The following is a 14,652-nucleotide window of genomic DNA, read 5'->3' as shown; positions in this document are numbered from 1 at the left end:
CGTTTCGAGCCCCGGCTTGGACAGTCGTTGTGTCCTTGGGCAAGACTACTGGTGGTGATCAGACAACACGTTCTCACTCCCAACTCGTCAAACGTGTGACGCATGGTCAGGCTCCCTCTGCTTCACTTATGGACGCGCAGGGTACCCCTCTCGCGTCGGGAATTGACGTGAAGGGTCCTCCGATTGAAGAGATTGCCGCGGAAGTGCCTGTTGTCGGTATATTTAGACATTTTCCAAATCACATTGTAGTGACGTATACAGAACACAATAAATTATATAATGTAAACAACTACCTGAAAAACAGGTAGAACGATACTTTTGTATCGTTTATTGCATTTACGGAGGGAGTGATGTATGCTGGGTAATGGCACAGCTAGCTACTGGGTGACTTTATTCACCCGCTTCGGCTGTTATCAGTCCATACAATGGGCGTTATTAGCACAAATCAGTCCCATAGATATGGGCCATCTCCTGCTAGATTGTTCAGAAGGTTGTTCTCATCCATCCAGATGGAGGATCACTAACAGGAGCGTGGAAGACTCCAGAATCCACTCTGGCTGGAATCCGGTGGATATGCAGTGTGTACAGGTAAGACCATTTAAACGGACAGCATTTATAGAATGACTATTAAAAGTCAGCGAGTGTCAGTAATGTTAATGTGGTTATGTTAGTAATACACCGAGTGCTAATATAACAGCTTTAAGATGCATTTGTAGATGTTATTACGTGTTTTACCGTCTTTATGGTGCTAGCTTAAAGTTACGGTGTAAACGTTAGCTTATATTGGAGTAAAGCTGTTACTGTTTAAACGATGTTAGCACAGAAATATTAGCTTCTGTCATGACTGATGAAGTTACTAGTTAATAAAGTTTCCAGTAAAGTGTTTAATCGCAGCCACAGACTGACAGCAAATATCTCGATTAGCTTCAGTGCATCTGTAATAAATATGTGCAAGTTTCAGTGCTTCGTTTAAACTGTATGATACTTATACTGACCCAGGGTCAGTGTAAAATACAATCCTAGCTGTGTGAACAAAGCCTGGCTCCTTTAATCCTGCATGACAAACCTCAGGATGCAGGTTATTATTACTCTTTCCTGCTGGCACACCTGTCACACCTGAGAGTCAGCTAGAAACTTACAGTGACGTGGACATCATGCAAAGACTGCCAGACTCTGTAATACTGCAAATGATCAGTGACTCAGGTTAACACTAAACTTTAAACGGCACCTCTGTGTCTCTGTGTGCTGAACATCTAGGATTGAGTCAGGCTGCATTGACTGTGGGACTTTAATGTGTTAAAAGCAGGTTGAAGACGGCTCAGAAACATTTGAAGATTAAAATTTAGCATTATGGCTGCTGGTGGTTTGTAAAGCCTCTACTCAGCTGTATTTTTGTTACTAATTTATGTTTGTTGTTGTTTAACACAGATTTCAGAAGAGCAAATATGCTTAATAGTTTAACTAGATTTCATTTGTCAGTGTGGGACTGCTGAGTCACCTGAAGAACTCATTTCATTCATTCTCCACATGATGTTCATTTACAGAAATGTTTCACAGGAACTGATTTCTCCCAAAGGTTGAACTAGTGTGTTTCCATAGATTACCTCTGTATGAATGTACTTCTTAAATGAAGGCAAGTGTTTGTCCTTTTTTGTTCCTCAGGTACAGTACGTGATATCAAGGGCAGGCGGTCAACACTGGGGGTAGACAAGAAGCAGACGTACTTCCAAGAGGGAGCTGCAGTGAGGTCAGAGGTCAGAATCTGAAACAGCTCAGGTTTATATTTTAGAGGTTATAAAAAATCAAAATGTATTTATAAAGAAACCTTTAAATAATAGTCATAATTATGATTATTATAAGAAATATCAAACATTTAAGTGGATTTTCTGTTACACATATTGTGTTAGCCCTGCAATAAACTGGCAGCCTGTCTTTGTCCTGTATCAGCTGGGATAGGCTTCATCCTCCTGCAACCCTGAATTGGATACATTGTATTCCAATTATGTAATCTGATCATTTACAAACTCAAGGTATCTAATCAAAATGTAAGTAATAATTATAAAATGGGAAAGCAGAAATAAGTGTGACATAAATGTAAATGTGTGAGCTGACATAGAGGACAGCTACATGCAGTCTGAAAAACCTTTGTTGTCAAGTTTGCAGGTATATCAGCACGAGACATTCTTACATAGAAGAGACTCTGTTAAAGTCTCTAACTCAGTGAAGCATTATTGGTCCCGTCTGTTTGGATAAATATAGTAAGTTGATGTTTGTCCATTTATTGACACATTTTCTTAAGTGCTTATCCAGTTCAGGATCACAGTGGAGCTGCAGCTGGATATGTTCACTAAATAAACCTTACAAAAGTTAACAATAAACCTGCATCCATGTACGTTGTTGTCCACAGGATGAGAAAATCAAACTGGAAGACTGTGGAACATGTTAATAAATGTTTGTGTGTTTATGCCTGTGTCTTTCACAGGAGGCGCTGGAAGGTTTCCCTAATAGTTCCTGGTGAATCAAAGCAGAACCATAAAGGTTGCTGGACTGCATGATGGCCTTACCCCTGAGCAGTCATCCTGTTAAAGGAGGAACCAGTTAGAAGCTGTTTTCAAAGTAGCTGAGCAGATTTCATCTCAAGTAAGCGATTAACTGTTTGTTCATCTGTTCTGCCACTTAAAGAGCATTTAAGGACGTCTTTCGAGTGTCCAGTTGAATTAATTCTACTGGCTCTCATGGTCATTTGTTATTATAGACATATTTTTCATGTTCATCCAGCTATTTAGTAAATTCTATCTATTTAGTAATATCCGTCAGCTATAAAATGTAATATAAATATAAAAATATCTAAATATCTCCTGCCCTTTATGTTTTAATGATGTAAGTCTGTTATCGTGTTACATTAGCATTCCTCACATATCAATGAGATGCTGTACAGTACAATCCTACTGACACAGCAGAGGGATAACGACGGCTATTCAACATCGTTACACGACACATTCGAGCTGCATGACGCAGACAAAGTGACTAAATCATCTTTTTTGTGGTTTATTGTCTTCAAACCAGCAGACAAAGCCGATTGCAGAAGATGTCGGAGAAGAACTTCAGGCCGTGTACTGAAAAGGTATTTTTTTCTTGTTATCAAAAGACATTTGGAGTGGCAGCTTCTGCAACTGGTTGCACTAAAGTAAAGCTTACAGTCTAAGAAACCACAGTGTTGATATTCAGCACAAAGAGAAAAGCTCACTTGTTTGAATTTATTTACAATCATAGTTTTATAAATTCTGACTGTAAACAGCTTTTACAGCTTTGATATTGTTTGACACTCGATATCAGGTTTAATTTAAAGGTTTCTGTGTCCCAATGAGCCATTTACACTGATCAGTGTCAGTTTAACTGTAACACATTCATTATTTAGATTCAACAAAGAAATAACTGAATGTAAAAATGGCAGCCCTCAGGCAGGTTTATAGAGATACATGCATGCATTATGAAATTTATGTATCCCAGATAATTGTTATTCATCTAGTCATGGCAGACCTACCTCTTCCTCCCAAGTTAACTGCAACCCAAAAGAACTAGTGGGGCTATTTACACACTCACAACCAGTGTGGGGTAAAAAGAGCCACCAAAAAGCTGTCAGCCACAGATGTGCTAGAAGAGTTAGAAACTCTACTTATGGAGAAACTTTCTAAGTCTAACAGGGGACAGGAACTCCTGCCCAAATAACATGATATAACCCCACATACAGCCCAGCCATAAAGTGAACCAAGTCATTTAGTTAAAGACAGCATGGGACCAAATGCATGTAACCAGCCTGCACCAACCTGGCATTTCTTCCTCCTGAATTAAATGAATGAATGGATGAAAGTTAAATGACTACAAACCTAAAGCCACTAGTTCCCACACTGGAGCTCCCTGACACTGTGTGTTAACCGTATTTAGCTTGTATCAACAGTTGTAACAGGCTAAGCCACCTGAGACACTGCATTGAATTTGTTCCTGTCTTAATGATTTCAGCTCAGATGTTCTGCTTTTTCCTTTCAGTAGATCAAAGCAGCTCGTGCTCCTTCTGCTTCCAATTTAGAAGAAGAAGAAGAAGAAGGCGAAGGCTTCAGCGAAGTGGCGTTCATGGTCTCAGTGAACAGTCACGGTCACACACTGCATGTGGTTTTAAAAGCAACATGTCTGTTCACCACAACAATGGAGATGTGTAATATTAGTGCAGCTACGGTTTGTTCTTGAACATCAGTTCTGTTTTCTACTTTGATCACTTAGACCAAAAAAGTGTTGTTTTCAGATTCTTTCTTTTACATCTATAAACCACCTGCTCATTTTTTATTACAATTAGTTTCACATAAATGTTAGTGTTTCCTTTATGATCTTTTAATGCTTACACTACACTGTACACGTCTACATTAGAGACATTTCTGTTTCCTGTTTCTGTTGACTCAGAGTTGTGAAATGTTCTTTTATTTGATGCACAATATGAAGCTCATAATTTTCTTACAAATAAAACTCTAATGACAAACATGAACAGCTGTGCTTATTTCTGAGACATGAGTTTTTGAATGTGTTCATATTTAGACAGTGTGCATCTGTCTGCTGAAACTGTGATGGTGAACCTGAGGTGATGGTCAACAGAAGGCAAATATATATCAATATAAAACAATATTGAAGTAATGTCTTTACCCTCTGCAGCGTGTGGACGCTGTGCACGCAATCACCTTATTCACTGTAGTAAACGTGCACCGCTAGCTCACGTGACTGACTGTCTCCATGGTTACATCGTATATTATTAGCTATGTAAACAGCTTCCAAAGATACCGCCATAGCTCTCTGCAGCTGTAACACTTTCACACTTTGCAAATCATTTCACGTTTTGATAGTTATGAAGACAGAATATGTTTTTAAGGTCATGCTAGGCGGTTGCTATGGTGGTTGCTGTGGACTTGGGTGGACCGCGTCCGATTCCTGTTATTAGCTGTCCGCCGTAGGAAGGCTGCGTTCCATTTACAAGTAGTGACAGTCTGCCGCAACTCGAACTCAAACCCCGCTTTGTTCTTTAATTATAGGCCTTTTATAGCCGTTCATGACACGCACACACACACATAAAGCACTTTGCCTCACCATGAGAATGCAAGTTTACCTAACCTAACCTTAAAGTGTCTGATATAGGATAGAAAAATGAAGCAACCAGAGATTTAATGATGAAGACTCTGGGTTCTGTAGTTCACGTTTTACAGTCCTGAATGACTCTTTGCATATGATTTATTGAAGAGGACTTTAGAATGCACTTTACATTTAGACTGTTGCTGTTTCATTTTTTACATTGTTGCCGTGTTATGTCATGAATAAGGTTCACCTGCTGGGGGTTTGATGGATCAGCTGGACAATACAGTCAAAGACAGACTTCATTCATCATATGCAAGAATCCTAGTTGGATTTTTGTTGTCACTCATGTTTTTGAACCAAATATTGAAAACAATTCTGACAGACTGGATACCTGGTCAATCATTTTACTCATTAAAACTAATACAGATATATGTATATTTTTTTTGATAAATTAGTTTGCTAAATTATAAGAATATATTTTTTTCATTTAACAATTGCAACTGAAAGAAATTAAATATTGAACAAAAATATATTGTCACATTCTGAGCATGCTCAGCACGCTGACAGACTTGAAGTTGCTACAGATTTTAAGAAGTGATAATTATAGGGAAGAAACTTCTCTTTTTCATCCGTTTAATCAAACATTTGATGCCTCAGCTGTCTCAGTCTATAGCGTTCTGCAACTACAACTAACCTGAGGCTTGGATTTGGCTGCAGGTGCCCCTGTACATCCTTCTCAGCAGCACACATGTGGGTACCATTTAATCCCACTTCTTCCTGAGCTTTGCTTCATCACAAGACCAAAGGTGGCATCCCGTGTCACAGTCTTATCATCATCCAGAAGAAACATTTGAAGAAACATCATGGAGAAGAAACATTTACGCGCCTCCTGGTTTTGTTTTCTGATCCTGCAAAAAGACTGAGGACAACAAAGCCCAGAGAACACGAGATACACAACATCCAACATTCAGACTCAACAGCCTCCATAAATGAAGAGCACCAGGTTGGTTCAGTTATAGTAGATATGAGCATACTTCACATTACTGGGTATGAATAATAATGAGGAGGCAAACTTTGAAGATGCAGAGCATGATGTCCCATCATCAGACTGTAAACAAACATCCACCAGGCTTCTTTGTTGCCAAAATTGATGATTCTCCTATCAGGGATCAGTAGCGTGTATTAACCTGTGGTATAAGCAGCAGTCACTGAAATATTACTGTTTCAGATAAGAAAGCCAGGGTGGGAGGGATCTCTGCAAACTGACTTAGCTCTGCAAGTGTGAAGCTCAACAAAAATCTGACTCTCCAGTCACAGACAAACAAAACCTCCAGCTGGGAGATAGAAAACGCTGTCTGGGTCTTGCTGGATGTTGCTGGTCAGAGTCCCACATTAGCAGAGTGCTTCTTGGTCCCACTGACCCATGTGGACAGCGACTGTGGAGAACTGTTCTGGAAAACAGAGAAGAGAATTAAAATAACAAAAAGCCAAACAGGATTTCCACAAAGACTCTCTTGGAATCAGCAATCAAAAAATCACTGGTTCATATTTCAATTAAATATGAACAGGTTCCTTAAATGTACGCAGTTCAGATCTGATTTAATTTAATTTCCTTCACACAGCACATTCGTCCAGGCTGACAGGTAAACATAGAATTAATCTCAGGTAACATGACTCATAGTAGAGATTCAGTAAGAAAGATTGCAGGCTCTAATATTATTACCACACAATCCAAGGACACACCAACAGCTCAGATTTGTAGAACTATTTAAACAAATGTCTTCTGAATATTCAATTCATGTTCACAGTGGGAGGGGGGGGGGGTGTCGTGGAATTTTTTAAATAAAGTCTGCAACACAGAAAGAGCTGTGATCAAGCTATTTATTACTGCGCCAACACACATCAAACATCACAGTTCAGTCATGTCAGCGCTGCCACAGAAGTGGTGCTCCTCCTCCTTTATGCAACCTTCTGATTACAAGGTGAACTCCCAACTCTTGAGTCATGATCGCCCTTGCCAAAAGGTAAACAGACCGGTGTTACATAATACACAACCTGAGTACTCAAAGCGCTTTAAACAATTTTCTTTATTCATCCATTCATGGAAGCATTTTTTATGCTTAAGTCTTTTCTATCTAACATTCACACATTCATGGAAAACAACTTTGTGTTAGTAGTTTGCCAGGGTGCTTGGAATGCAGGCTGGCGTGACCAGGGAATTAAAATGTTCTTGTGCATGTTTATCCCTTTGTTGTGTGATAAAGGCACAAACGTCTGATGACATTTTGTGTATGGGTGTGTCTGCTTCTGAATGAATTTGTTTGCTTTGGATTTTGTATTGCTCTTTCTATGGCAGTTGTGCTATAGTCCTGCCCTGCTGCATCAGTGCCAAGGTGTTGGGTGGCTCTTCCACCTGTGAGCAGCTCTCAGCAGGGAGAGCAGATAGTTTTTGAGCTTAACTGAACAGCAACAACTCCACAAACCAGAGATGGCAGAGTTAATTTTAAAGTCTTTTTCTTTGCTTTTTTTGTCATCGTGTATCTTGATTATTTTGAATTTATTAGACAATAGGATAAAAAGCATCAGGTGGGTTGTGTTTTTCCATGTTGACTCATGAAAAACCTATGATTGATTTAATCTGTTTACTGGTAAATTATTTTTTTATTTCTGTAAAGTTTTTCAAAGAAACACACACTTGTCTCACTAATGATCTTATGTTGCTTCTGTTTCCCTTTTGATTCAGCTGGTCAACCTTCATAGAAATAGATGACAGTGAATCGGAAGACTTTGTGCTTGAGAGGTACAGGGCATACTGGAAAAGAAAATTAAAATCAGGACCACCACATCCTGACTTTAGCAGAAGACTTGAAGCAAAAATAGCAGATTCAGCAAAAAACAACACAACACAACGCATTGTAGCTGAGACCCCCATGGCTCTCCTCTACAAAAAAGACTTCAAGAAGCTTCCTCAGTGGGATTTTGAAGATGTTTACAGCAAAGATACTCAACATAGACGACCAGTAAGCATGTTAAGACAAGATATAGTAAAAACAGTCAAATGTATTAACTTTATGGATGTGAGCCAGCATAGTCATATCAGACATATTGCTTTTGCTGTTTCCTGATTTGTTTCAAGTCATTCATTTTTAACTTGTTTCATCATTTCATATTTTTTTATGATTTTCAGACATGTGCTCAGTCTCTACGAAACTCTCAGGATGAGAAATTCAAGAAGGCTTTTCTTCCTAACATACGTTTGTTTCTGCACAAAGACAACATTAACATGAGCGAGTGGAATCGGCTTTCACATTTCAACAGTCCTTTTGGGTTTATGAACTACAAATATGGACCCCTCAGACATCGGTGCGTTGGTGGTTCTTTGTGTCCGGGGATGGGCGTCCAGGTACACACCGGCTCACTCCTTGGTGGCCGCTTATCGGGGCCTGGAGCCTGGGGCTCGCTCGGGCCACTTCGGAGGTGGGGTGCCCCCGGCCTCTCGGCCTGGGGCTCGGTCACTCAGGCACAGCTGGCTGCCGGCGGAGCTCACGGGCGCGTCACTGCAACTCCCCCTGGCTTCTGCTCCGCGGCTGCTGAGTGAGCCCTCATCTGGGACTCTCCTCAGCTCTTTCTGGGACAGTGGCGCGGCTGCCCCTCTGTTGGTCTTCCTTGGTCTCTTGTGTTCTGGGGGCCTCTGGATGTCTGGAGTTTTGATCTCCTCCATACCTGCTTCATGCCCTGGAGGACGGGGCTGTGGCTCCCCACACCCTCTAGCAGATCATTACATGAAGGAACCTTTTAAATACAAGCGCGCTCATGCTCACAGGTGTACACACGGGTGCTCACACACACAAACTACACCCTTTTTGGCTCCTACCTCAAAGCACACTGTGCGCTGTCGATCTTACGTGCTGCACAATAATGTTTAATATTTAGTATTTACAGTTATATTCCCATATATCATCGTGATGTTGTTTATTCTATTGCTCTCGTTTTCTTCTGCTTGTTTTCTTTTTTCATTCTCAACAGGTGAAATTAAAAAAGTATCTACTGTTATCTATTGTTAGCTAGTTTATTGTGATGGTGTTGTTTTTATTATGTTGCTCTTTGTTGTTTGTTTTCTCTTCTGGTTTTTTATCTCCATACAGGTGATCCAGGTGTTTTGTTTTTTTCTTTTTTTTCTTCCCCCCTTTCTCACCATCTCTTCTCCCCTCTATTTTTCTTTCTCTCCCTCTCTTTCTTTCATTCTTTCTCCCTGTCCTATCCCCCAGTCATGTCTGTCCCGTCTTTAAAAAACGAAAATAAAATAAATACATAATTATAATAAAGGTCAATCAAATGGACCAATATGGCAAGGCCATGATGATCCACTTGGTAAAGTAAATCCACTTGGCATCTTTCTTGGCCTTCAGACAACAATTCTGATGGCTAAAGATCCAAACGGGACAGGCAAAAAAAAAAAAAAGCAAACTAACAAACCTCTTCTACTCATACAGCAACTTTTGGTTTGCAGATGTGATGGATTCAGTGAAGCTGATTCCAAAGCCAAAAGAGCCACTGCTTCTCCCAAAACCAGGTGGTGATGGCTGTGTGCGCTGTGCTGTGGTAGGTACTGGAGGAATCCTGAACGGCTCAAAGAAGGGGGTGGAGATCGATGGCCATGATTACGTTTTTCGGTAAGACAAAAAAACCCCAAGCAAACCTCTTGGCTTTGTTCGACAGGCACTAGGCCCAGTGTAGAAAAGATAAAGCAGTGTAAAGCATACCCTGCTTTATCTTTCTCTGTGACTTTCATATAGGGCTGGGTATCGTCACTGATTTCTAGAATCTATTTGATTCTGATTCACAAGGTCCCAAATCGATCCACGATTCGATTCGATTCGATTCAAGATTCGATTCAAATTGGGGAAATTTTGCCTCAGACAGTCAGAAATATTATAATTCAGATCATGCATCAGTACATTTCCATATTTTTATATCTATAAAAAGAAAGCTGACACTTGCGAGACTTTATCAAAGGTGTAAGCATCACAGCAGATGCCTTTGTGTCAAAGTAGCTGATGATAAAACACAGAAAAACATGAAGGTGATTTTCCTGGCCTGGGATTTTATAAAAATATTCTGCAGTAGATCAAAAATGAAAGAAAACCATTAATCAACATATGAACATTACCTGATGCTGCTGAGTGAAGCAGAGCAAAGTTACAGAGGTTTATTAGAGACATAGCTAAGCGTTTTGCAATTTTGCATAATTTTAAAAAGTTTAAATTTGTTCAGTATTGAACAGCAGAAATGAGTAAGTAAAATAAAAAAAAACAGCGACCGACAGCGCTGTAAACAACGGTAGACTTGTGCGTAACAAGCAAGCGAATAATGCAGAAAACAGAAACTTGAAGTATACTGAGAGTGAGAGAGAGAGAGCTGTGCATGAAGTGTGATTTTCTGGTGGAAGCAAAACAGCAAAAGTCAGTGTGAAGCTAGTTTGGATCTTCTTTTGCTGCTTCGGTCATGTTTGGTGGTTGTTGAAATTTTGTGAGGTTTAACCTGAGATTCTGGTGTTTAAATTTATATTAAAAAGTCGATTCAGGATTTTAATGAATCGATATCACGTTATCCAAGCTAGAATCGATTTTAATCGATAAATCGATCATCAAAACCCACCCCTACTTTCATACCATAATTTACAAAATTAACTTTATTTTGTATTCAGTAACACTTTAAACTCGTGAGAGGTAGAATTTAGACAGCAGGGGACCTAACGGTTGTTTTTTATCATAGACTTCTGTACAACTGCTGTCATTCACGAAGAATGGAGGCTTCCATATTCATTCACTTCCGTACTGGCTTTACTCTTTCGATGTCCAACCTTTATATATAGTCTATGGCTATATAAATCTCGTATCAAAGAAACTCTTGTATTGATTTAAAAAAATCGAAACAAAATGTTTATAAAATTCTACAAAAACAACATTTTTGTTTATTTTCTAACTACAAAAAGTTGGAACAGGTAAAAACAAGGAAAATTAAGTAGGGCTACCCCCCCCCCCCCCCCAAAAAAAAAACAAAAAACAAACAAAACAAAACAAAAACACCTAGCTGAACATTCAGCTAACTAACAAGTCAGTGACAAAATTGGTTATAAAAAGAGCATCTTGAAGAAGATGGACAGCAGTTCAACAACATACAAAACACCAAGTCTACAGATTAAGGAAAAATGCTCCTCAACAAAAAAACATAAAAGGTTCCTAGACTTACATCATTGATATAGAAAAATAATTTAGTCATTATTTGAATTCAATTCGATTAATTTTTTCATATACCAACTATCATCTGAAGGCACTTTTTATTGTAAGGTAAAGATGCTAAAATAATACAGAGAACAAGCCAAGGACCCCTCCTGAAGGGAAAATGTCCTATTTAACAGAATATCCATCTACTGTGACCAGTTAGGGGTGATGGTTTACAGTACAATGTTTACAATTTGCAGTATTTACTGTGAATAATATCATAAAAAGATCCACACAGTCTAGAGAAATCTCTACAAGAGAGAAGGCCACAAATCAATATTGTGCTTGATGTTTGGACCCTCAGGTGGCCAAAATCATTTAACCTCCTAAGACCCGAACCCTTTCATAGCATCCATTTTTAATTTCTCTTTGCTGTTTGGGCTGATTGGGACCTGATGAATGTAAAAACAAAGAATTACCTGATTTTTTTTTTACCTGATTTTTGTTTCTGAGAAAAATGAGATCCACATATGAGGATTGTTTTAAATTTTCAATAGAACAGCATAATGTCCTCGTAAGTGGATATCAGGCCCTTGTAGAGCAAAATGTAGTATTTTGGTCTAGACAACCCAAAATATGTCCACATATGTGGACGCCAGATCCTAGGAGGTTAAAGAACAAGAGAGTGAAAGGTCAAGAAGGAATTGAAATTTGTCAGAGATTTACAGTTAACAAACAGTCAGGTGAATAAACAACACTGAGACACTTGATATTGATAACGTGCGGCACGGGTGAATCTCAGACAGAGAGACACACCGAACTGCAGTATTCGTTTATTTTTATAGGTTACATCGTCAATATGCAAATATAATCACATTTCCTGTTACGCAGGTCCTGATGCTGTCTGTGTGTAAGCTGTGTGTGTGTGTGTGTGTCACAAAGTGTGTGTGTTGCAAGTCAATTTCTAAGAATAATATAATGCAAGTCAACTTCTGCGGATGTGTATTTCTGTACTGATCTCTTGCAGTAAATGACACAGAGTCACAGGGTCAGCTTCCTGTTTCTACAGAAAACTGTGTCTGGTGAAATATGTGAACATAAGTATAACATAACATTTGAAGCATAATCAAATAAAACAATAAAAACTCCCTAACAAAACTCTTTTTAAAAATTATAGTCTTTCTCTCTCTTCTCTCTATGAGAACACAATGTCTATCTATTTATGGTTTATGGTTATCAGTGCTTAAGGAATTCCTTACATGTTTCAGCAAGACATACTATTACATCTATTTCAACAACAGTTCTCCACCTGCTGAACTGGCCTGCCTTCAGTCCACACCCTACAATTACTGAAATAACTTTGAGATGTAAAATGATGAATAGGATAGAGATGACACAGAACACCACAGTTCCCAAATAGTTATGGAGGTTTATTAGAATACAGACAGATGATGCACAGTGGTAAATATGGACAACTCTTTTTCAGATGTGTTGGTGCCATCAAAGTGTAATATTCTTCTTAAAATGGTACATTTTTTCTGTGTTCCATTGTGTATAATATGTGTGTTTATCCGATTTGCAAATAACTGCAATCTGATACACTTTACACAATGTTCCAGCATGTTTCGAATTAGAGTTGCTTTATGATGATACTTCACATGAAATTGCTCACTGTCCCACATGCAGTTTATATATGGCAGATATTTGTAGTCAACACCTAGACATTGGTATTACACTTTTAGCTAGCAACAACTGATAAAATGTATTCTTGTCTTGTCTGGCAGGATGAATGGTGCCATCACTAAGGGTTATGAGGAAGATGTAGGAAACAAAACATCGGTTTACGTTCACACAGCCCACTCCATCACGACATCACTTTACTTGCTCAAGAAGTACGGGTACAAATCTGCCCCTCATGACGAGGTACTTAAACTTCAAAGACAACAGTGTTGTATCGTACTTATTTTCCCTGCACAGAATAAACATAAGGGCTCTCCTTTTCCTTTTGACAGGGTATAAAATATGTGTTGATTCCAGAGGGGATGAGGGATTTCCAGTGGCTAAAGGCTCTTCTGAGAGGAGAAAAGGTCTCTGCTGGCCCATACCGCAATAAACTGTGAGTATAAAATGCAAAAAAAAGAAAGAAAATTAATCAAGAAATGTATTCACCACTTTCAAAAAGTTGCAATTATCCCATTAAGGAATTAAGACTCCAACTGTATTTGTTTACGTTTTGTTTTGTTTTTTGAATCATGATGTAAATGTCTTGTACTCCCAAACACATATGTTTGTTTATTTTTCAGTAAATAAATAAACACTATAACCTTCTATTTTTCAATTTCTATTTTATGGGACACATAATGATGCCACTGAGGAGAAAGTTATTAAGATTATTTGTACTATCATACATTATCCTTTACAGTATTTATACAACAATTGGACAAAATAAAATATTAATCAATACAAATATATATATTTAATCTATTAATTTATTCAAAGTCTGTTATCTTAGGTCAACACTGTAACATAATATATAGAAGAAAAAAAGAAAGAGAAAAAAAACATGAATTTAACAAATTAAATTCAACCAGTTGCCATTTGTTTCACAAATGCAAATTTTGAGTGTACATGGAAGCTTTACCTGCATACATATAAAATGTTTGTGACATGTGATTTAAATGTATCTTTCTAATATAATGTCTTTTACAAATCAAAATATCTTCTGTGGCATATATGTGACTAACAAGTGTGCCATATTTTGTCTTCTAACCTCACCAGACCAAGGACCTACTATTCAGGGCAATACAATGAAAGTCGTTTCTACGTTCTGCACCAGGACTTCCTCCGATATGTGCGGAACAGGTCAGCCTACAATTAACACCGTGTACATAGTATTTTTGTTAAAAGGACTATGAATAGTTAGAAAATCTTGTCATGGCTACTGGAGGACTCACGCGCAGACAGTTCTTTCTTTGAGAACAAAAGGAGATTATTATTTACAACAGGGATCACCTCAGTGCTATATATATGTACAGTGAGTTGGGAGGGGGGTCCAGGGCTCCAGGGAGAGAAGGGGGGGGGATCCACACACACGCTTCCTCTTCCACACAGTCACCGCCACAGCTCCTCCGCACACACGCACTCCTCTTCAGCCGCACTCCTCAGAAACTCCACACACGCTGCCACACCGTTTGTGTTCAGCTCTACCCCAGGAATGCAACCTTGTTAGCTAATTCAACCATACAGTTGGGATTCCTATTAGAAATGAACAATAAGAATGAGAAACAAGCAAAACATCACTGGAATAACTGTG

The 14,652-nt window shown here is 38.8% G+C and overlaps 1 protein-coding gene and 1 long non-coding RNA gene across 6 annotated transcripts in view; both read left to right on the top strand.

Annotated features, from left to right (window-relative positions):
- Window positions 1-310: 310 nt before the first annotated feature.
- Window positions 311-4,279, top strand: LOC121815702. Of its 5 annotated transcripts, none has more exons than XR_006055300.1 (5): window positions 311-588; window positions 1,663-1,754; window positions 2,483-2,640; window positions 3,070-3,124; window positions 4,051-4,279. It is a non-coding gene; the product is annotated as an uncharacterized LOC121815702 (long non-coding RNA). The 5 variants fall into 5 exon arrangements; XR_006055298.1 differs by having other exon boundaries at window positions 4,048-4,279; XR_006055299.1 differs by having other exon boundaries at window positions 3,067-3,124.
- A 3,147-nt stretch (window positions 4,280-7,426) lies between these two features.
- The window catches only part of LOC121815703 (alpha-N-acetylgalactosaminide alpha-2,6-sialyltransferase 1-like), a gene marked incomplete at its 3' end in the record, with an annotated part of 13,823 nt that continues 6,597 nt past the window's right edge, over window positions 7,427-14,652 (top strand). Inside the window, exons 1-7 of the mRNA XM_042227732.1 lie at window positions 7,427-7,701; window positions 7,859-8,135; window positions 8,303-8,460; window positions 9,621-9,788; window positions 13,124-13,262; window positions 13,352-13,455; window positions 14,118-14,201. Coding sequence (XP_042083666.1) covers window positions 7,604-7,701; window positions 7,859-8,135; window positions 8,303-8,460; window positions 9,621-9,788; window positions 13,124-13,262; window positions 13,352-13,455; window positions 14,118-14,201 — 1,028 coding nt within the window. The remainder of the gene's footprint in view (window positions 7,702-7,858; window positions 8,136-8,302; window positions 8,461-9,620; window positions 9,789-13,123; window positions 13,263-13,351; window positions 13,456-14,117; window positions 14,202-14,652) is intronic.

Source organism: Haplochromis burtoni, unplaced genomic scaffold, assembly GCF_018398535.1.
Source record: "Haplochromis burtoni strain Fernald_Lab_line unplaced genomic scaffold, NCSU_Asbu1 Contig_278, whole genome shotgun sequence".
NCBI lineage: Eukaryota > Metazoa > Chordata > Actinopteri > Cichliformes > Cichlidae > Haplochromis > Haplochromis burtoni.
This window is presented reverse-complemented; position numbering and strand designations above follow the sequence as displayed.